This window comes from Chlorocebus sabaeus, chromosome 22 (assembly GCF_047675955.1).
Source record: "Chlorocebus sabaeus isolate Y175 chromosome 22, mChlSab1.0.hap1, whole genome shotgun sequence".
NCBI classification, from domain to species: Eukaryota; Metazoa; Chordata; class Mammalia; order Primates; family Cercopithecidae; genus Chlorocebus; species Chlorocebus sabaeus.
The window spans coordinates 50372483-50396362 of NC_132925.1; the positions used below are offsets into that span (position 1 = coordinate 50372483).

At 41.3% G+C, this 23880-nt stretch overlaps 2 protein-coding genes across 2 annotated transcripts in view; one reads left to right on the forward strand and one right to left on the reverse strand.

Moving 5' to 3' along the window:
• Positions 1 to 1359: 1359 nt before the first annotated feature.
• On the reverse strand, positions 1360 to 20996 carry LSM3 (LSM3 homolog, U6 small nuclear RNA and mRNA degradation associated). The gene is made up of 4 exons (XM_007985313.3): positions 20892 to 20996; positions 18215 to 18325; positions 15839 to 15934; positions 1360 to 1672 (listed from the first exon to the last, which is right to left on the reverse strand). The coding sequence occupies exons 1-4, from the start codon at positions 20910 to 20912 to the stop codon at positions 1592 to 1594; spliced, it is 309 nt and encodes a 102-aa protein (XP_007983504.1). The 5' UTR covers positions 20913 to 20996; the 3' UTR covers positions 1360 to 1591.
• Positions 20997 to 21116: 120 nt separating this feature from the next.
• XPC (XPC complex subunit, DNA damage recognition and repair factor) overlaps positions 21117 to 23880 on the forward strand; it is a 33565-nt gene continuing 30801 nt past the window's right edge. Inside the window, exon 1 of the mRNA XM_007985311.3 lies at positions 21117 to 21301. Coding sequence (XP_007983502.3) covers positions 21202 to 21301 — 100 coding nt within the window. The 5' untranslated portion in view covers positions 21117 to 21201. The remainder of the gene's footprint in view (positions 21302 to 23880) is intronic.

Consider the following 23880-nt stretch of genomic DNA (forward strand, 5'->3'; position numbering starts at 1 on the left):
GTAAACAGGTTACCTCCTGGGACCACTACAGTTTAAGGATAAAGTGTGGGGATAGCACAAGTGAAGGGAGGGCGTCTCTCCTGCCTCCTCACCTAAGATGAAACCTCCATCAGCTCACTCACACTTGTTTTTCTCTTCTCCATGAACTTGCAGCGGCATGTACCATTAGTAAGGAAAATAAAACCTTTTAAATATGTCTACTGAAAGCATCTTTCTCGCACAAGGCTTAAAGTACCGTGCATTTGTGAGCACATCGTGCTTGATAATGAACACACACACACATTCAGCTCATTTACGGACAAACCATCCACAAGTTGGATTTTCTACATTTCAAAATGGAATGACCATAGTGGAGGTCAGGTTCTAAGTCCTGTCTTGATAAAGTTTGAGAGACTGTAACATGCTTTTCCTTTTCTCTTTAGGTTTTAAGCATTATGTGCTGACTGAAGCTAGAAATAAAAATAACTTTGCTTTTAGCCAATTTCTGCTTTACTGTGTCACTGAGACATGTTGTTTGAGACCCCTCATCATTAATGGCCAATGATCCAAGAGTAGAAAAATGGTTTGAGTCGTAATTATAAGCAGGTATGACCAAGCTGAACCACGTCTGAATTTAGAATTAAATCCGGCCAGAGAAAAGAGAAATCGTGGTTTGCTCTGTCTTCTATTGCAGGGTTAATGTTTACAATGTCCGTCTGCCCCTTTCTCCCATATTTGGGTGCTCTTCCCCATGCTCCTATGGCATCCTGCATGTGCATGATTCTATCAGCACTAATCTTACTGCCTGCAATTGTTGGTTTAAACATCTGCCTCCCCAGAAGATTTGAGGGCAGAAAACTTTTGTTTTTTTTTTGGACACAGAGTCTCGCTCTGTTGCCCAGGCTGAAGTGCAATGGTGTGATCTTGGCTCACTGCAACCTCTGCCTCCCGGGTTCAAGTGATTCTACTGCCTCAGCTTCCTGAATAGCTGGGATTACAAGTATGCGCCACCACGCCTGGCTAATTTTTATATTTTTAGTAGAGACAGGGTTTCACCATGTTGGCCAGGCTGGTCTCAAACGCCTGACCTCAGGTGATCCACCCGCCTCCCAACTGCTGGGATTATAGGCGTGAGCCACTGTGTCTGGCCCAGACAGTATTTTGGTAAAACTCTGGTTGCCAGCACTCAAACCTGGTGCCTGAAACACAGTAGGTGCACTGCAAATGTGTGCTAAGGTAAGACGTGGGCTCACCTTAAATCATTCACAAGACAGAAGACGGCACTGAAAAAAATCTATGAGGAAACACCAATTTAAAGAAAAAAAAAAAATCAGAAAAATATCTGTGAGAATAATGGAGCAAACAAGTCCTGAAAAAGAGTTCTGCATCTTGGTGGTCATATTTATTGGAAGAGCTTAAGAAAAATGAAAATACCATTTCACTTAAGAAGTTGTGAGTTATCTGCAAATCAACTCATTTCCGGCGTGGAGGAATCCCCAGAATTATTTCTTAATATCAAAATGTATGCAGGTTTCTCTTTTGAATGTTTTGTACATTTAGAAAGGCCACTGTACAAAGTCTCCTGTTTTCCATACAGGACAAATTCTTTGTTTCAGCCAACTCTCAGTGGAGGGGCAACCAGGACAACGCCATCTCCCCGGACAAAGAGCATTGGAATATTCCGTTTCGTTGACTAGAAAAGAAAAAAAAACGGAACATATTTATACAATTGTGTATTACTGCTTGTTTGTGACAGAAATGTTAAAAAATGGATTCATCATGACACAAAAAAATCGGATTAAAAACCTTATTACTTACCTTGGTAGCACCAAGAACCAATTTATCAACTGCTTTCTTTCGACAGTTGTGGCGGAGACTGGAGCTACCCATTAAAACTCACTCTCCTCCTCCTGGGCACACAGCTGGACTATGTTTCTTATTCTTCCTTGCAACCAGATGTAGCCATAGGATTGCTTTAACCAATGTCAAGTAAACAGAAATGGCAGGACTATATCCAGACTGACCCAGAATACCCCTCTGCGATCGTTCCTCTAACACTAAATGAACTAAGATAATGGTGAGAGCTCAGGGATAGCAGAACCACTGATAGGCGAAGCCTGGGTCCCTGACTTACCACCTGGAAGAAAGCTATTGTGCAGACCTAAACCCCACGAGGGCTGTCATGTGGACAAAAGATCAACTTCTACTTTGCTGAGTCATTATGTGTTACTTCTGTCTGCTACTGTGGTCACACATATGGAATGGATACCTTGACACATTAGCTTAGTGGTCAGGCCTTGGGAAGTAGAGAAACACATGAATGTTTGAAATCCTAATATGCCTTGGCAAAATATTAGATAAAACTTGGAATGTAGCCCAAGGGGCTCCTAAACTTACGAGCTCTGGGAGAAGAGGCTGGAAAAGCCAAATGTTAGTAGGTGTTGCTGTCAGCCTAATGCATTTAGCAGGGCAGTAGAAAAAAACAGAAAAGCTCAGGCAAGAACTAGTTGGCTTTCAAGCAGAGATGAAAAGAAACAGGATTCACAGGGTTAGAAAACCCACTGACTTTTAGACCACAAGTTACAGAAGTAAGTATGAAAAAAGGCTTGAGAAACAAGGCCCAGTAAAATTCCCCAGGTAAACAAACTCAGCTCTGAGGCAGAGATCAGATTAAGGGTGTTGTCTTTCCACCCAAACTTTTGTAGCAAATGGCCTCAAGGTAGTCAACATTAATTTCAGAAAGCAGAACAGGGGTGAGAAACTGAAGAAATAAAGCAGTCCTATAAACTATGCCTAGGGAAGAGCTTAGACAGGTTACTGGCCCTTTGAATTGTTTGGATGTAAACAGTTCAAAAACCTATGTTCCAAGTTTTTAAAGAAATTGCATTGCCAAAGAAACCATCAGCCTGAGCAAAAAACAAAAACAAAAACCAAAAAACCTTTGACTACTTAAGTCTTCCAGCATAATAGAAGTTGGCCCTGAAAGCTCTGCAGACCCCATTTAGGGTTGCCATATTTTGCAAATCAAGATGTAGGACGCACAATTAAATTTAGTATAAGTTCCAAACATTGGATGGGACATATTTCATCTAACTGGGGCATTTCTGCTGCTACCAGGACAGGGAGCATTCATGCCCTCCCAGTGGGATTCATCACTGTTAGGGACCAGTAACTGTCTTATGTTTCTCATTTCTTCCTTCTCTGAAAGAGAGTTTTTGTGGTGGATATCCTGTCCCTGCTGTGTTTATCATGAATGTGGGAGGGGTAAATTATTCATCTTCTTCGGAGTATGGGTGTCTGTACAAGTGACCACATGTAGTCTGACAGAGAACTGAAAGTCACGTGGCAGTCCTGCACCCTGAGCTGGATATCCTGCTTGCATCCTTTGGGGTAGAGATGTGTTCTGTTTGGGAAGTAGGATTCTGCAACACCCACTATCATTGATCTCTGCAGCAACTTGGCCATCAAACTCACAAAGCTCAAGACAGCCAAGGGCACACAGCTTTATACAAAGGAAACACAGCACATGCCCGCTGGGCAGCGGCAAGTGTCTCAGCAGAAGTCTTTACAGCATTCCAAGGATTCTTATCTAGCTACCCAAATGACTTCTTAGTTAGCAGGTAGGTGCAGGAGCCATCCTGGCTTAACTGCCCCAAGCTCCACACCAGAACCAGTATCTTTTATAACAGTTCCATAAATGTGGCTTCATAGTCACCAAGGAGGGGGCACACTCCACTACAAGGGTTGCATTGCTCTCAGGAAAGACCATTGCTATGGGCTCCTAATAGTATTCAGAGCTCATTCAGTTCTCTCAGTTCAGATGCAGTTTACAAACCAGGGGCCTCTTTTTAAAATACAGCAATATTTTTTATTAACACAGCTGACATTCCAATTTTATCTGTTTCTAGGGAAAATGAACTGGTAAGTTAACCCATGGCCATTTTTCCATAAAGAATTTTTTTTTTTTTAAAGCCCTTTGCTCACAGGGATATATAGACACTGGTTGCCAGGGGGGCAGACTATGGCAGAAACTGCTAGCTGTTCATAAAAATTCCTTCTTCCTTCCTAGGCACACAATTCTACTGTATTTCCCAGGCTCCCTTACAGTTGGGTAGGGTCATATCACTGAGCTCTATCCTAAAAAATTTAAGAGGTGTAATACTTCCAGGCTGATTCATAAACTTCTCATGTACACTCCTCCACTCCTTTTTGCTCCCACTGGCTGGATGTGAAACGATGACAAAAGACTTAGGGGTTGGAGGAGCCACAAGACACAAGGAGTCTGGGTTCCTGAATGACTGCGTGGAGGAAACCTACCTAGAATAATTATGTCATTGAGAAACAAACTCCAGCAGTGAAGAGCCACTGCACATCTGTGACTCTGCTGAGCCAGTACATATTTAGGGGGTACCTGTTACCATAGTCTAGCCAACACAAACTAATATGCCCACAAGAGTATACTTTCAACAACCCATGTGTGAGGACTCTCCCCTGGGCTGTCTGGTCGTAACACCCAGGCAGGAGATCTGGCTACAGATAAATAATTCCTGAGAAAGAAGGGGACTCTAGTATAAGGAGTTCAGTGTGTAAACTTAAGTGCTCTAGGTTAAAAAAAAAAAAAAGAAAAAGAAAAAGAAAAGGATGCTATAAACTCAATATCAGAGAAAAGTATTAAATGTTCTAGTACTGGTGATGAATTTCACCCAGAAATTTTTTTTTAAGTGTGCATGTGTGTCCGATAGGTGACAAGGCTTGGATCTGCAGCCCTTGCAATGAAATAGAATCCTCTGTTTAAAACTTAAGAGTCAACCTGCAATGAAATCTGAAGTCCACTCATACAAACATTTGCAGTGCCCATTATGTGTCAGGTACTATGATAGGCATTAGACACAGGGAGATGAATAAAACATGGACTGTCCTCCTAGAATCCCCATTCCAGAAATAAAAAGAGAGAAAGTATGAATTTATTCTGCAGGTATACTCTCACCTTAAGAAAAGGATAAAATTGAGATTTCTCCTCTCTGGACAGGCTATCTCTGTAAAAAAGGCAGCAGCTCCAGTCAGGGGCTTATAGCAGACTTAAACGTCTCTGCCTGATGGCTCTGAAGAGAGCAGCAGACCTCCCAGCACAGCATTCGAGCTCTGCCAAGGGTCAGTCTGCCTCCTCAAGTGGGTCCCTGACCCCCGTATACACTGACTGGGAGACGCCTCCCAGTTGGGGCCAACAGACACCTCACACAGGAGAGCTCTGGTTGGCATCTGGCAGGTGTCCCTCTGGGTTGAAGCTTTCAGAGGAAAGAACAGGCAGCAATCTTTGCTGCTCTGCAGCCTCTGCTGGTGATACCCAGGCAAACAGGGTCAGAAAACTCCAGCAGACTGGCAGCAGAGGGGCCTGACTGTTAAAAGGAAACAAACAAACAGAAAGAATTAGCACGTCCACCGAAAGACCCCATCCGAAAGTCACCAATATCAAAGACAAAAGGTAGATAAATCCACAAAGATGGGGAAAAACCAGCACAAAAAGGCTGAAAATTCCAGAAACAAGAACGCCTCTCTTCCTCCAAAGGATCACAACTCCTTGCCAGCAAGGGAACAAAGCTGGACAGAGAATGAGTCTGACTAACTGACAGAAGTAGGCTTCAGAAGGTGGGTAATAACCAACACCTCCGAGCTAAACGAGCATGTTATAACTCAATGCAAGGAATCGAAGAACCTTGAAAAAAGGTTAGTCAAATTGCTAACTAGAATAACCAACATAGAGAAGGACATAAATGGCCTGATGGAGCTGAAAAACATAGCACGAGAACTTCATGAAGAATAAACAAGTATCAATAGCTGAATCGATCAAGTGGAAAAAAGCACATCAGTGATTGAAGATCAACTTAATGAAATAAAGAGAGAAGACAATATTAGAGAAAAAAGAATAAAAAGGAACAAACAAAGCCTCCAAGAAATATGGGACTATGTGAAAAGAACAAATCTACATTTGATTGGTGTACCTGAAAGTGACAGAGAGAATGGAACCAAGTTGGAAAACACTTTTCAGGATATTATCCAGGAGAACTTCCCCAACCTAGTAAGACAGGCCAACATTAAAATTCAGGAAATATACAGACCACCACAAAGACGCTCCTCAAGAAGAGCAACCCCAAGACACATAATCGTCACATTCACCAAGGTTGAAATGAAGGAAAAAACGTTAAGGGCAGCCAGAGAGAAAGGTCGGGTTACTCACAAAGGGAAGCCCATCAGACTAACAGCGGATCTCTCTACGGAAACCCTACAAGCCAGAGGGGAGGGGAGTGGGGGCCAACATTCAACGTTCTTGAAGAAAAGAATTTTCAACACAGAATTTCATATCCAGCCAAACTAAGCTTCATAAGTGAAGGAGAAATAAAATCCTTTACAGATACGCAAATGCTGCGGGATTTTGTCACCACCAGGCCGGCCTTATGGCTCAAGCCTGTAATCCCAGCACTTAGGGAGGCCGAGACGGGTGGATCACGAGGTCAGGAGATCGAGACCATCCTGGCTAACACGGTGAAACCCCGTCTCTACTAAAAATACAAAAAACTAGCCGGGCGAGGTGGCGGGCGCCTGTAGTCCCAGCTACTCCGGAGGCTGAGGCAGGAGAATGGCGTGAACCCGGGAGGCGGAGTTTGCAGTGAGCTGAGATCCGGCCACTGCACTCCAGCCCGGGCTACAGAGCAAGACTCCGTCTCAAAAAAAAAAAAAAAAAAAAAAAAAAAAGAGCTCTGAAAGAAGCACTAAACATGGAAAGGAACAACCAGTACCAGCCACTGCAAAAACACACTACATTGTAAAGAACATGGACATTATGAAGAAACTACATTAACTAACAGGCAGGCAAAACAACCAGCTAGTATCATAACGACAGGATCAAATTCACACATAACAGTATTAACCTTAAACATAAACGGGCTAAATGCTCCAATTAAAAGAAACAGACTGGCAAATTGGATAGAGTCAAGACCCATCAGTGTACTGTATTCAGGAGACCCATCTCACATGCAAAGACACACATAGGCACAAAATAAAGGGATGGAAGAATATTTACCAAGCAAATGTAAAGCAAAAAAAGCAGGAGTTGCAATTCTAATCTCTGATAAAACAGACTTTAAACCAACAAAGATCAAAAGAGACAAAGAGAGGCATTACATAATGGTAAAGGGAACAATGCAGCAAGAAGAGCTAACTATCCTAAATACATATGCACCCAATACAGGAGCACCCAGATTCATAAAACAAGTTCTTAGAAACCTACAAAGAGACTTAGACTCTCACACAATAATAGTGGGAGACTTTAACACCCCACTGTCAATATCAGATAATCAACGAGACAGAAAATTAACAAGGATATTCAGGACTTGAACTCAGCTCTGGACCACGCCGACCTAATAGACCTCTACAGAACTCTCCACCCCAAATCAACAGAATATACATTCTTCTCTGCCCCTCACTGCACTTATTCTAAAATTGACCACATAATTGGAAGTAAAACACTCCTCAGCAAATGCAAAAGAAAGGAAATCTTAACAAACAATCTCTCAGACCACAGTGCAATCAAATTAGAACTCAGGATTAAGAAACTCACTCAAAACCACAAATACATGGAAACTGAACAACCTGCTTCCGAATGACTACTGGGTAAACAATGAAAAGAAGGCAGAAATAAAGACATTCTTTGAAACCAATGAGAACGAAGACATAACGTACCAGAATCTCTGGGACACATTTAAAGCAGTGTTTAGAAGGAAACTTATAGCACTAAATGCTCACAAGAGAAAGCAGGAAATATCTAAAATTGACACCCTAACATCAAAATTAAAAGAACTAGAAAAGCAACAGCAAACAAATCAAAAGCTAGAAGACATGAAATAACTAAGATCAGAGCAGAACTGAATGAGACAGAGACATGAACAACCCTGAAAAAATAATCAATGAATTCAGGAGGGTTTAAAAAAAAAAAATCAACAAAATAGACCGCTAGCCAGTCTAATAAAGAAGAAAAGAGAGAAGAATCAAATAGATGCAATAAAAAATGATATAGGGGATATCACCACTGATCCCACAGAAGTACAAACTACAATCAGAGAAGACTATAAGCATCTCTATGCAAATAAACTAGAAAATCTTGAAGAAATGGATAAAGTCCTGGACACTTACACCCTCCCAAGTCTAAACCAGGAAGAAGTTGAATCCCTGAATAGACCAATAACAAGTTCTGAAATTAAGGCAGTAATTAATAGCCTACCAACCAAAAAAAGTCCAGAACCAGACAGATTCACAGCCGGATTCTATCATAGGTACAAGGAGAAGCTGGTACCATTCCTTCTGAAACTATTCCAAACAATAGAAAAAGAGGGAATCCTCCATAACTCATTTTATGAGGCCTGCATCATCCTGATACCAAAGCCTGGCAGAGACACACACACAAAAAATAAAATTTCAGGCCAATATCCCTGATAAACATTGATGCGAAAATCCTCAATAAAATACTGGCAAACTGAATCCAGCAGCACATCAAAAAGCTGATCCACCACGATCAAGTCAGCTGCATCCCTGGGATGCAAGGCTGGTTCAGCATATGCAAATCAATAAATATAACCCATCACATAAATAGAATCAGTCACAAAAACCACATGATTATCTCAATAGATGCAGAAAAGGCCTTCAACAAAATTCAACACCTCTTCATGCTACAAACTCTCAATAAACTAGGTATCGATGAAACATATCTCAAAATAATAAGAGCTATTTATGACAAACCTACAGTCAATATCATACTGAATGGGCAAAAACTGGAAACATTCCCTCTGAAAACCGGCACAAGACAGGGATGCCCTCTCTCACCATTCCTATTCAACATAGTATTGGAAGTTCTGGCCAGGGCAATCAGGCATGAGAAAGCAATAAAGGGTATTCAAATAGGAAAAGAGGAAGTCAAATTGTCTCTGTTTGCAGATGACATGATTGTATATTTAGAAAACCCCATCGTCTCAGTCCAAAACCTCCTTAAGCTGATGTGCAACCTCAGGATAAAAAAATCAACGTGCAAAAATCACAAGCATTCCTATACACAAATAACAGACAAATAAAGAGCCAAATCATGAGTGAACTCCCATTCACAATTGCTACTAAGAGAATAAAATACCTAGGAATACAACTTACACGGGATATGAAGGACCTCTTCAAGGAGAACTACAAACCACTGCTCAAGGAAATCAGAGAGGACACAAATAAATGGAAAAAGATTCTATGATCATGGATAGGAAGAATCAATATTATGAAAATGGCCACACTGCCCAAAGTAATTTATAGATTCAATGCTAACCCCATCAACCTACCACTGACTTTCTTCACAGAATTGAGAAAAAATACTTTAAACTTCATATGGAACCAAAAAGAGCCTGCATAGCCAGGGCAATCCTGGGCAAGAAGAACAAAGCTGGAGGCATCACACTACCTGATTTCAAACTATATTACAAGGCTACAGTAACCAAAACAGCATGGTACTGGTACCAAAACAGATATATAGACCAATGGAACAAAACGGAGGCCTCAGAAATAACACCACACAGCTACAACCACCTGATCTTTGACACAAAGATCTGACACAAGAAATAGGGAAAAGACTCCCTATTTAATAAACGGTGTTGGGAAAACTGGCTAGCCATATGCAGAAAACTGAAACTGGATCGCTTCCTTAAACCTTTTATAAAAATCAACTCAAGATGGATCAAAGACTTACATGTAAGACCTAGGACCATAAAAATCCTAGAAGAAAACGTGGGCAATACCATTCAGGACACAGGCATGGGCAAAGACTTCATGTCTAAAACACCAAAAGCAATGGCCACAAAAGCCAAAATTGACAAATGGGATCTAACTAAACTAAAGAGCTTCTGCATAGCAAAAGAAACTATCATCAGAGTGAACAGGCAACCTACAGAATGGGAGAAAATTTTTGCAATCTATCCCATCTGACAAAAGGCTAATATCCAGAATCTACAAAGAACTTAAACAAATTTACAAGAAAAAAACAACCCCATCAAAAAATGGGCAAAGGATATGAAGAGACACTTCTTAAAAGAAGACATTTATGCAGTCAAAAGACATATGAAAAAATGCTCGTCATCACTGGTCAATAGAGAAATGCAAATCAAAACCACAATGAGATACTATCTCATGCCAGTTAGAATGGTGATCATTAAAAAGTTAGGAAACAACAGATGCTAGAGAGGTTGTGGAAAAATTAGAATGCTTTTACACTGTTGGTGGGAGCATAAATTAGTTCAACCACTGTGGAAGACAGTGTGGCGATTCCTCAAGGATCTAGAACTGGAAATAAAATTTGACCCAGGCATCACTTTACTGGGCATGTACCCAAAGGATTGTAAATCATGCTACTATAAAGACACATGAACATGTATGTTTATTGCGGCACTATTCACAATAGCAAAGACTTGGAACCAACCCAAATGTCCATCAGTGATAGACTGGATTAAGAAAATGTGGCACATATACATCATGGAATACTGTGCAGGTATAAAAAAGAAGGAGTTCGTGTCCTTTGCAGGGATATGGATGAAGCTGGAAACCATCATTCTCAGCAAAATATCACAAGATCAGAAAACCAAACACCCCATGTTCTCACTCAAAAGAGGAAGTTGAACAATGAGAACACATGGACACAGGAAGGGGAACATCACACACCAGGGCCTGTCGGGAGCTGGTAGGCTAGGGGAGGGATAACATTAGGAGAAATACCTAATGTAGGTGATGGGTTGATGGGTGCAGCAAACCACCAGGGCACGTGTATACCCATGTTACAAAACTGCATGTTATGCACATGTAACCCAGAACTTAAAGTATAATTTAAAAAAAAAAAAAAAGATAAAATTATTTACAGCAGAATAGGTTTTATTAGGAAAATATTGGAAGTGGCTATCTGTCCATCAACAGGAAAACAGTTAAATTATGGTACATCTATACAATGAAGTACCATAAAGCTAAAAATGAAAGCACAAGGAAGCTATGTATGAAAGGGAAAGAGCACTGAGATAAAAAAACAGGGGAAGGGAGAATAATTAACATTCATTAGCATATGCATAAAGACATGAGAAGATTCTCAAGAAACCAGTAACAGTGCTTATGTCTGGGGGTCGGGTGTAAAGATGATGAACAGAGGATGGGGTGGAAGACTTTTTACTACACTGTGTTCCTTTCTGCATTTTGTGATTTTAAGACTGTGTGAGTCTAGCATCTATTCAAAAAGTTAAATTAAAATGGAAGCAACTTAAAATGAGTAAGAAAAGAAATATGTGTTAAGTACTATAGGGTGATATGGACCATATGGTCTCAGCATGGACCATAAAGAGTTAGCTCTGTATGAGGGAGCAGGTCTAGAGCTGCTCTAATTCAAGTGCCACTAGCCACAGGTGGCTCATTAAATTAAAATTAAATAAAATTAAATGTTCAGTTCCTTAGTCACACCAGCACCCACATCAAGTGCCAAACAGCCACATGTGGCTCACAGCTCCTGTAATGACAGCTTAGATAGAAATTTTCACTACTGCAGATAGTTCTATTATTAGAGTGCTAATGTACAGAAAGGTCTAGAAGAGCCACCTGATGCTGTAGAAGACCTTCAGGCAAGCAGAGGGAGCAGAGGGCTTAGTTACAAAAGGGTGCAATGTCCCCAAGAGAAACTGTCTGGTGAACCAAACTATGAGGTGTTTGGTGAAGGAAGGTAGTACACATGATGGACAGCCAAAAAAGTAGGCTGGGTCAAATAACACAGACTGTTCACAATCTGTAAAATGGAAACTCCAATTATGGAGGACCAAGAATCAGAAGAGTAAGACTGACTGCTTTCCATCTTCCCATTTATAAGTCAGCAGTCAAATTAATTATTTAGAAGTCAATTATGTAAGTTATAGGGGGAAAAAAACCCAACAACCGTATGGTTTATGGGTCCCCCATACTGTTTTGGTGATAACGTTGATGTTCATTAGTTATTTCAATAGACGAGAGAGAGAGCAACATGTAAAATCGGTCAAGGTAAGAAACCATTTAGTCTGGTTTCCCATCTTGGTTTCCCATCTTGGAGATGAGTAAGAAGAGCGCACAGGACAGTGAAGTAGTTAGTCTCCATGGCACCGAACCAGATGCAGACGCTCTCCATAATATCACTGTCTTTCCTTTCTAAGTCTATTGTTAATACACATTTACACACTGAAGTATTCTCAGTCATCCAAAGATTCCATTTTCAATGTTTTACCCAATACATCATGGCAATGTGAAAAAAACTCATTAACTTAACAGACTTTGCTGACTGTTCTGCAGCTGCAATTCTAGGCACAAGAGAGATCACATGCACGCCAGCACACAGCGTTCAGGAGCTAACTAGTCCCAGTAGTGAAGGCAGCAATTAATCTTAATGGAGGTCAGTAACTACTGAGACTGTTATAGACACTCCACCCAGAGAAATGCACATGTGCACGCACATAGCACCTTCAAACAGTTTCAGGAGGAACCGCACTTGGAGCAGACTACTAGGGATGACAGAGGTGGACCTTGCTGTTGGTTCACTGCAAACATGGAGTAAGTGGCAGTGTTCCCTTCTCTGTAAGAATAGACACCACAGTTGAAGAGTCATTTCTGTCACAAGCAGAATTCAAGACAAGAGCATTAAAATGCTTATGAAGAGTCTACTCCCATGGTAAAATTCTTATGTTAATAATGTTACATGAATAAAGCAGAATATTAAAGCTGCATAGTCCATATTTTATCACATTTAAGATATCATTTGTAAGCTCAGTTGAACCGAAAAAGGAAAAATTTTGCCAATTAAATTATGACACAATTCTTTTTTTATCACATCACCTGTAAGATGCAATCAGATTTTTGAGATGCTAAAATTTAAGAAAAAGTGCATCTTAGAATTGGTACTTATGATTGTGTCCATGTTAAGAAAACAGTAACAACCACCAAACAATAGTTACTAAATGAAATTCCTAAAGGGAAAAAAATGCAGATTTTAAAAAATACTATTCTTTCTTGGAGAAATAAGCCAGCAAAAATACATAAATAAGTAAAAATTAAAAAACAAGAAAAAAATGTGAAATGTTTACACTTAGGAGAAAGAACACTAGCAAAGGAGTCAGGTGTGGTCAGAGAGGAGGAATGCCAGGATAAAGCAGAACTACAAAATCCAATGAAGGCTAACAGTTTAACAGTTACAATGTGCCTGTCACTAATCTGAAGGCTTTTCATGTAGCCCTCAATGAATCCTCCACGGTTATATGAAGTGGGTCCTATTATTATTCCCAGTTTACAGACAAGGAAACACATTCACAGACAGGGTAGGTGAGCTGGCCCAATTAAAAAGGTGATAAGCAAGGGAGTCAAGATTTGAATCCATGTAGTCTTGTACTCTGAGCCCACATTTTAACCAGTATGCCCTGGCAGGCTCAGAAACTGGCTTCCCAAATCTTAAAGATCTCTCTGCTACGGCCTGGCACATTGGCTCACACCTGTAATCCCAGCACTTTGGGAGGCCAGGAGTTCAAGACCAGCCTGGCCAACATCGTGAAACCCCGTCTTTACTAAAAACACAAAAATTAGCTGTGCGTGGTGGCACATGCCTATAATCCCAGCTACTTGGGAGGCTGAGGCACAAGAATTGCTTGAACCCGGGAGGCGGAGGCTGCAGTGAGCTGAGATCGCCATTGCACTCCAGCCTGGGTGACACAGGGAGACTCTGTCCTAGAAAAAAAAAAAAAAAAAAAAAGACCTTTCTGACAAGATCATTGGTGATACTAATAAATGTAATTTTTTTAAAAACATTGAACAAATAAAATGAATCTGCATAGCTCAATGAACTATTTTCTAAAGAACCAGTGCCTGATATAACCAAATCATGCATGAGTAAAAGATCCATTTGAAGTGCAAGGCAGATTAATGAATTTTCACCTAACAAGAGTACAAAAAGTTTACTGTTATCGTTTCAGATTCCAGACTGCAAATAACCTTTGACTGACTACCACTTGTTCAGTTTGGGTATAGTATCAAAGGTGGAACATCCACAAAACATACTTCTTCCTTTCCAACTACCTATCTGTGTGGTCAGATTTGCTTCATTTACAATAACATCTCATGATACATTTAATGCAGAAAAAAGATATAAGAATCTTCTAGCTGTCATTGATTAAGCCAAGCATTAAAGAGATTTGCAAAAACGTAAAACAAAGACATTCCTCATTAAACATTTTGTTTTAGAAAATATTTATTGTTCATAAAAATGTTACAGTAACATGTGATAGGTGTTTTGGTTTTGTTCTGAGACAAAGTCTCACTCTGTCCCCCAGGTTGGAGTACAGTAGCACGATCTCAGCTTACCGCAATCTCTACCTCCCGGATTCAAGTGATTCTGCTGCCTCAGCCTCCCGAGTTGCTGGGATTGCAGGTGCCTGTCGCCATGGCCGGCTGATTTTTTGTGTTTTTAGTAGAGACAGGGTTTTGCCATGTTGGCCAGGCTGGTCTCAAACTCCTGAACTCAGGTGATACACACGCTTTGGCCTCTCAAAAGTGCTGGGATTACAGGTGTGAGCCACCGTGCCCGGATTTTTTTTTTTGAGATGGAGTTTCACTCTTGTTGACCAGGCTGGAGTGCAATGGTACAATCTCAGCTCACTGCAATCTCCACCTCCAGGGTTCAAGCAGTTCTCCTGCCTCAGCTTCCCAAGTAGGGGGGATTACAGGCACACGCCACCACACCTAGCTAAGTTTTTGTATTTTTAGTAGAGACAGGGTTTTGCCATGTTGGCCAAGCTGGTCTTGAACTCCTGACCTCAGGTGATCCACAGGCTTCGGCCTCTCATACTGCTGGGATTACAGGTGTGAGCCATCGTGCCCGGCCTTTTTTTTTTTTTTGTCCATATTTTATCACATTTAAGGTATCATTTGTAAGCTTAGTTGAACCGAAAAAGGAAAAATTTTGCCAATTAAATTATGACACAATTCTTTTTTTATCACATCACCTGTAAGATGCAATCAGATTTTTGAGATGCTAAAATTTAAGAAAAAGTGCATCTTAGAATTGGTAGAATCGGTCAACAAGCTTCACTTTTGTTGACCAGGCTGGAGTGCAATGGCACAATCTCAGCTCACTGCAACCTCTGCCTCCAGGATTCAAGCAGTTCTCCTGCCTCAGTCTCCCAAGTAGCTGGGATTACAGGCATATGCCACCACACCCGGCTAATTTTTTGTATTTTTAGTAAAGATGGGGCTTCACCATGTTGGTGAGGCTGGTCTCGAACTCCTGACCTCAGGTGATCCACCTGCCTTGGCCTCCCAAAGTGCTGGGATTACAGGTGTGAGCCACGATGCCCAGCCAGGTTTTTTTAATGAATAAATATTTAAAAACTTTTTCAGTTTCAGTTTCTAATAAATTAAGTATTAACAGATCAAATCCATAGAAAATGAAAGAACACTGTCCACTATTACTGTTACACACTACTATACATAGCCATCTTGCATTGTTGTATCTCACTGAATCTGGGAACCCTATGAGGTAAGTGGTAGTATTCCTGCTTACCAATGAGAAGTCAGCTAACTTAATTCCCTTGCCCAAGATAGCCCAAATAGGAAGTGGTCAGGCCAGTACTGGCAACAACGTCTGTCAGATGCCAGAACCCCTGCATTTAATTGCTGTGCTCTACTGAGTCCATAAGTAGGTGTCAAAACATGACGCGCTTCCCATAAATATGAGTTAAGCTGTTTGAAAGAGAACAGCTGATATTTGCAAAGCAATGAATAGAATTGCATGACTTACTTTATATATCTCTTCATATGTTTCTTCATCAATTTCTATAGTAGTCACAGTTTCTTCCACGTCTCCCAAGATCATATTTAAATGTTGATCATAAGCCTCAAGTGGGAGGGTAAAGAACCAAGAAATTTAATAATCAAATTATGAAAATGATCAAGGCTTAACAATATGCAAATTGCTCAATTACAACTAAGGCATTTGATACTTACATCACAAACTTTTACATGCAAATAAAAAGTAATCCTACTGTACTAATACACTGTTTCTTTACGAGTCATTTCAAATGATTACTTAATTGACTTGATAAAAATATAAAACTGCTCATATGGCCAATAATAAATTTACTCAAAATCACTTGAAATTATTTTTAAAGTCTCCACCCCACTTGTTATCTAAGGCAGTCACATCATTTATAATATTTAATTATGAACAACAGCAGATCCATCTTCATCATTTATCAGTAGACATCCTTCAAATTCACCTATAACAATGTGACAAGAAAAATACAGTAAAGAAGATAAAATCCTTTGTTTACTGGTAAGATGATGGCATTGCAGTCTTCTAAAGGCACACGGTAGACTACATGTTGCAGAGAGAAAGTAAGCAGAGCAACACCCTGCCCATTTCTAACCTATCCAAAACTTAAATGCACCTGTGGGTTCAATCAATAAATGTTGCAGCTAAGATATTAAATCCAAGCTCCAAAGTTCATTCATTTTACTAAAAGGTGCACTTTAAAGCTGGGACTTTGTTCAGAACTCAAGTTTACTTCTAACGTGTTACAAGGTTCACCTGCTCACATCAAAATAAAAGTCACTTGTCAGCCACGTGGGGAACTGCTTTAAGCAGGGCACACTAACAAGAGCAAAAATGTATAACTGAGGGGCACAAAACAAACAGAAAGTTGGGGCCATTTAGGATAGAGACCATCAAGTTTACACAGGGAACTGAAGAAGCCTCCAAGGGCCACAGACTTAAGTAATTAAGCTCAATTCCATTTGTATTCCTGAAGTTACCACTATTCCTTTCCTGGAGTCTCTCTTCCTTTAAGGCCAACTGTAGGTTGTCTCCCTGGGTCCCTATTTCCTTCCCAAGCCCAGAGGTTCTTTATCGTTAGGTTTTGTGGAAGGTGGAACCACAGTACTTAAGAGTGGGGCTCAGGTCAGACAATCTAGATTCAAATCCTAGCTCTCCCTTTACTGGCAAGTGACTGTACCTTTCTGAGCCTGAGCTTCCTACAGTGCAAAGCAGGAATAATTAGTATGTATCATCACAGGGTTGTTACAAAGATTAAATCAGATATCACACACAAAATGCTTAGAATAATAGTAGCTGGTCTATAACTAATGCTCAATAAATGTTAGCTATTTTCAATCACTTTAGGGTAAAGTAGCAACACTAAAAACAACACACTTAGGAAAGCAACAAGTCATTAAGAAGAGGTAAAACCTTGAGGGTACTCTATGAACAAATGGGATTACTTCAAGGGACCAATTCTACAGATATTTTGCAGATATGCACAAATAAATATGTAAAAAAAATGCTTACTGCAAGTATTTATGTAAGTATTTGTAGCAAGAAATGAAAAAAAAATCGATCACTATCATATACAGAATCCTAGGTAGTCATTAAAGGGAACAAATGAGAATTAAATGCACTAATGATCAATAATCTCCAAGAAAGATTAAGTGAAAAAAAAAAAAGGTGCTGAAAAACGTGTATAGCAGGATCCATGTTTTGTAGAGGTAGGGTGTACATAGTGCAAGTATGTGCATATGTACATATATGAATGTATGTGTGTAAACATACAGAAACAGTAACCCAATTTTTAATTTTTTTATTTTTATTTTTTGTAGAGACAGGATCTCTCTATGTTGCCCAGGCTGGCAACACAGAGAACTCCTGGCCTCAAGTGATCCTCCTGCCCTAGCCTCCCAAAGTGCTGAGATTACAGGGATGAGCCACTGCATCCGGCCAAGATAATCCAATTTTTAAGAGTGGTTACTAGTAGAGGAAATGGGATTTCACTTTTTACTCTATATATTTTTGTGCTGTTTAACTTTTCATAATAAAACACATATTTGTGTTTTAAGTTTAAAAAACATTTAAGAATGGAGGACAAATAAATGTTATTTACAAATAAACAGAAGGGAAAAATGAAGGGAATAAAAATGTTCTATAAAAAATATATTTCTATTAAAAGAAAAAATATTAAAAATGTGAATACATGCAGCTTCATCTGGCTTATGGAAACATGGGTGATTTTCCACTACCCTCTCTTCCTTCAAAATACCCTTTCACTCTGAACAGGTTTTACATTTCAAGGGAGTGGGGGTGGGAAGGAATCTGATTTCAAGGTAACTTGATAAATTTACTCACATGTAATCTGCCTCGAAGCTCTCGGTCATTTCTCATCTTCACATAAATTCGCTCATCTAGGCTGAGCCTGATAAGATCCAGGGGCTCCTCTACAGTGTTGGTAGTTTGTTGCTGATAAGAGAAACAGGTTTAGTAATATAGTACTAGAGATAAAGTAGTGCTTAAATCACTGCTATGCTGTATGACCATGTGCAAGTTATTTAACCTTTTTCTGCCTCAGTCTCCTAATCTGTAAAATGGAGGTAATAGTGTCTACCTAATACTGTTTTTATGAGGCTTAAGTGACATATATGAAGGCTTAGAACAGAGCTTTTCACATAGTATGTGCTATATAAATGCAGATTAAAACACGCATACATAAGAAGGAGTTAACACAGCAAAATAATCATGACTATACTTTGTTCCCTCAAAATCCAAACTGCCTGACCCAATTTCAGGGTATAGCGTCTCAGGGACTTTAGCTTTATCTCAAATATTATGTAATCACAGGAAAAACACTTAATGCCTACCATATACTAGTCAGAATGCCAAGTAGAGGTGTAGGTTTATGGGAAGATTATGAATTCAGCACAGGTTGAGGTTAGGCTGCCAACTGGCCAGTAAGATGATTATTTAGTAGCCAGAATAGAACACTGGTTCAAAGCACTGGCTTAGCCAGGCATGGTGGCATGTGCCTGTAGTCCCAGCTACTCCGAGGCTGAGGTGGGAGGATTGCCTGAGTCTGGGAGGTGGAGGTTGCAGTGAGCCAAGATGGTGCCAGCAAGCAAACAAGCACTGACTTCGGAGTCAGGCAGTCCGGGTTCAACTCCTGGCCGTGACCTGACATTTATGAACTGAGATTAAAAATCATGCCATCTGTAATTCTCAGATTCTTCATTTGTAATTGAGAAAGCCACAACCTTCCTTCTGGATTCTTATGAGGATGAAACTAGTTAATGCATTTAAAACAGTGCCAGGAAAGTAGAAAACATTAATACTTAGAAATGGTTCCTATTGGCTGGGCGTGGTGGCTCACGCCTGAATCCCAGCACTCTGGGAGGCTGAGAAAGGCAGATCACCTGAGGTCAGGAGTTTGAGACCAGCCTGGCCAACATGGTGAAACCCCGTCTCTACTAAAAATACAAAAAATAGCCAGGCGTGCTGGCACGTGCCTGTAGTCCCAGCTACTTGGGAGGCTGAGACAGGAGAATCGCTTGAACCAGGAGGCAAAGGTTGCAGTGAACTGAGATCACGCCACTGCACTCCAGCCTGGGCGATAGAGTGAGACTCCATCAAAAAAAAAAAAAAAAAAAAAAAGATTCCTACTAATATTATATTATTAAAGAACTGCTAGAAACACTGGTTTTAGAGGTCAGGGCTAGGATGACTTGGGGTCACCCACATGGAAGGGAGGGTTGCAGCCATTAAAGAGTTAGATGATTCAAGGAGAGCTTCTTTAGTAAGTACACAAGGCCAGTGGAGGAAGGTAACTGAATTCGTAACAGGCGCTGAAGATTCAAAAGGCCCGATGAGAGAAAAAAAAATAACCTAACTCAACTGGTCCCTATATCCCTCAGTTCAACAGGTGTTTGTTAAAGGATCAGATGACCAACTGTTAGATTACAATGATACAGAAGTCACAATCTCCACCCTCAAGGAGCTCATTCTAATGTGGATAGGCATACGAATAATTATAATACTGTAAGAATATGCACATGACAGAGTTCTACTGCTACCTAAGCCTCTGTCTGGGATGCCCACTTTCTGTTCTTTTCATCCAGTAGCTTTATACATTGGCTTTTAAAAGAGGCCTTCTCTGATCATCTAACTCATTCACTCAAATATTTGTTGAGTATTTCCAGCACTGTTCTAAACCCCAAGGACAAAAGAATGAACAAAACAAAATCCCTACTGTTATGGCACTTACATTCTAGTCAGGAGAGAGACACATTAAATAAAGATGCATACATTTAATATGAAAAAATAACGTTCTATGAAGAAAAATGAGGCAGGGTAAGCAGAGTAGGGGGAGTGCTATTTGGGCAGAAGTCCTCTCTGAGGAGGTGAGATTTCAGTAGAAAGTTTAAGTTGCAGCATGATCTCCAAAGATATTTGAGGAAGAAAAAGACCAGGTGAAAAAGCTTCTAGGACCATCTGTTATTCTGCATACCAGTTCCTTGTTTCCTTCATAGCACATCACAGTTCCTATAAATCTTACATATTTATATTTATCTGTTCTCCTCGCGAATATAAGCTCCAAGTCATGGCAAGGATCACTTATATATCGATGTCAGTGTCCCTGGCTCTTAGAACAGTGTCTAACCATACAAAGCTGATGTTCACTCTCTCTGCTGAATGCGTAAATAATTGTTGCGCTCAGTAATGATAACAACTCCTAACTTTATTATCTGGCTTTCTATTGGAATCCTGACAGCTCCGTGAGGTAGGCACGCATAATAATTTACAGATTTAAAAAAACGAAGCGAAGAGTGTGATGAATAGTCATCAGGTGGCCTTCTAACGGAAAAGACCTCAGGGCCTGCAGCAAAATTCGGACGGGGGTGTTTACGGAAAGGATGGGGCGGATTAGGCCGTGTGACTTGGAAAGAAGAGGCGCGACTGGCCATTTTTCCTGAGTTTGGAAAAAGCAGTTTAGTACAAGAAGCGGCTCCGAGCCACCTCCTTAAAATTCACTCACCTGGTCTACGTCGTCCGCCATGTTTCAAACCCTGCGCCCTTTCCCGCCTCTCGCGAGAACACAAGAGCAACGCCGAGCTCCGGAAACGTGATGCTACAATACACCGGAAATAGAAACCTGTTGTGCTCTTGCCTGCTTCCCGCGGTTTTTTAGTGGCCACGGGTATGGGGCGGAGCTTCCTTTGGGGGCGTGACTAGGCCTCCAACGAAGGGGCGTGGCCAGACGCGCCCGCCTCGGGGCGGGGCCTGCGTTCTAACGCATCGCGGCGTGGTGCGTCACTCGCGAAGTGGATTTTTCCCCGACAAGCGATATGGCTCGGAAGCGCGCGGCCGGCGGGAAGCCGCGGGGACGCGAAACGCGCAGCCAGAAGTCCAAGGCCAAGAGCAAGACCCGGCGTGAGGAGGAGGAGGGTGAGAGCGTGGCCCAGCGGGCTTCGCGGGAGACTCTGCCGGTGGGCGGAGGAGGCCCAGAGGCAGGGGCGGCGGGAGTCCAGACGCGGAGGCCGGGTGGAGGTTGCTGCGCGCGTTCCGCGCCGTGGGGGCAGGACGGCAGGCCGCGGCCGGCCCTCCCCGCTGTCCCTGCGCCTTTGTCCTCTGCACCCAGAGCGGCTTCCCGTGAGCCTCACCCGACCCAAGCTCCTGCGTAGCTTCTTTCCCGCTCCCCGTTGTCCAGAGGATACAGCGCAGATGTTCAGGGTTGAACGCGGAGAAGGCAGTTATTTGTGTCCCAGGAAAACGGACGGACGGACCAGGACGTAGAGTGATGCAGTGTGCTGTCTCCCGAATGATAACTTCAGCTGAGTCTCGCCCAGAGTTCCACAGTGGGATCCCACCTGACTTCCCCTCGTGGATATTGGATAGGCTTCTTACATTTGTCATGGACAGTGCAGAGCTCATGGTCTTCCCCTTCAAATCTATGCTTTCCTCCGTTTTTCCAGTCCCAATACTTGTTATAAAGCAAAGTCCACCTTTTTCTTATGTGCACACATCCAGTCCCGTCTGCAAGTCCAGTCAGTTCAGCCTCAGACTGTATTTCAAATTTGTCCACTTCTCTTCATTTCCATGGCCACAACCCCTGTCCAAGTCACCATCACCTTTCAGTTGAGTGACTGCAGTTTCCTCTTTACTGGCCTCCCAGCTCTGCATCCAGCAACGCAAATAATCTTAAAAAAAAAAAAAAAAAAAATGCCATGCTCCTGCTTTAAACTCTCCTTGGTTTTCCATTACCCTTAGTTTAAAATCCAATTGTCTTATCCTGGCCTGCAAGATGCTATGTGTTTTGGCTTTTGCTACCTCTCCTGTTTCTCCTACCACTTGTTTCCTTGCCAGATACCCTCCTTATTGGCCTCCTTTCTCTTCCTCAAATATGCCAAGTTATTTCTTGAGCCTTTTCCTTTGATATTCCTTCGGCCTAGAGTGACCCCCCACCATGGCTTTTGCCAGGGCTGATTTCTTCAAATCTCAAGTCAGACATTCCTTGAGCAAACTAAGGTAGTCCTTCCCAGATACCCCGTGGATACTAAAACCTGTGATGCTCAAGTACCTTGTATCAAATGGCCTAGTGTTTCCATGTAACCTATGCGCATACTCCGACATACTTTAAATCATCTCTAGATCACTTATAATATCTAATACAATGTAGATGCTATGGAAATAGTTGTCATACTGTAGTTTTAAAATTTGTGGGTTTTCTTTTTCCCGAAATATATTCATCTGTGGTTGGTTGAATCTGTGGATGCGGGGCCCGTCGATTGGTAGGGCTAAGTGCTAAATAAATATTTTTTATTTTTTATTTTTTTCGAGATGGAGTCTCACTCTGTCGCTGAGGCTGGAGTGCAATGGCATGACCTCTGCCTCCCAGGTTCAAGCGATTCTCCTGCCTCAGCCTCCTGAGTAGCTGGTACAGGTGACTGCCACCATGCCCGGCTAATTTTTGTATTTTAGGAGAGATGGGGTTTCGCCATGTTGGCCAGTCTGGTCTGAAACTCCTAACCTCAGGTGATCCATTTGCCTCGGCCTGCCAAAGTGCTGGGATTGTAGGCATGAGCCACTGTGCCTGGCCAATAAATATTTTAAATAATTGCAAAATGCAGGCTGTAGAAGGAATTTCTGGGTCTCCTGAAATAACTGGGTAGATTAGGTAACCAACAAAGGCTATCACACTCGATTCTGTGTTTCTATACCGATTATAAGTTCATCATCCATTAGAAAATAGTCAAATGGTAATAATTCCTAAACTTAGAAGGTGATTCACCTCATATGTAATATTTTGAGTTCCATTTTATTCATTTACTCGTTCATTCAAAAAACGTATTTTGAGTACTATGTGCTGCACATGAATGAGGTGACATGGGAGATAAACGTATCTTGGAGGATCATAGAGTAGTGTTGACATGACATTTGCATGTAAGACATGCAAGGCAGAGTGTGCTAAATACTGTGGAAGAAGGTACAAGGCTTTGTAGCTTCTAAAGGATTAATCAAGGTTGACTAGCGTGATCGGGGAACGCTTTCTGAAGTTGTTTGATCTGTGGTTTAAAGGATGGTTGCTATTTTAGCAAGGGGTCACAAAAAGGGCTGGTATTCTAGTCAGAATGTAATTTGGATATATGGCAATTAAAAATTAAAGGTTGTAATCTGATGGAAATGCTACCTGCATTCCTCCCAGCTCAACACTTCACCTGGGTTCCAGCTTGGTAGAGCTTCAATTCTTAGTTATATGCACTTGGGTGAATTATTTTGGACAAATATTTTAGCCCTTCTAAACTTCTATGAAATATAATAACTGCCTTGCAGGGTGGCTGTGAGTTTTCAATGGGGTAGCATATAAAGCCAAGAGCTTTAGCTTCACCCATGTTAGGTAATTAGTTGGGCTAGCTGGTGTCATTCAGCCTAAATGGAGGTAAGGATGCACCCAAGTTTACTCTGCTAGCCAGAGGAGCTAGCAGTCAGTTCCCAAGGCAGCTTCCAGTCTGCAGAGTTACAACTTT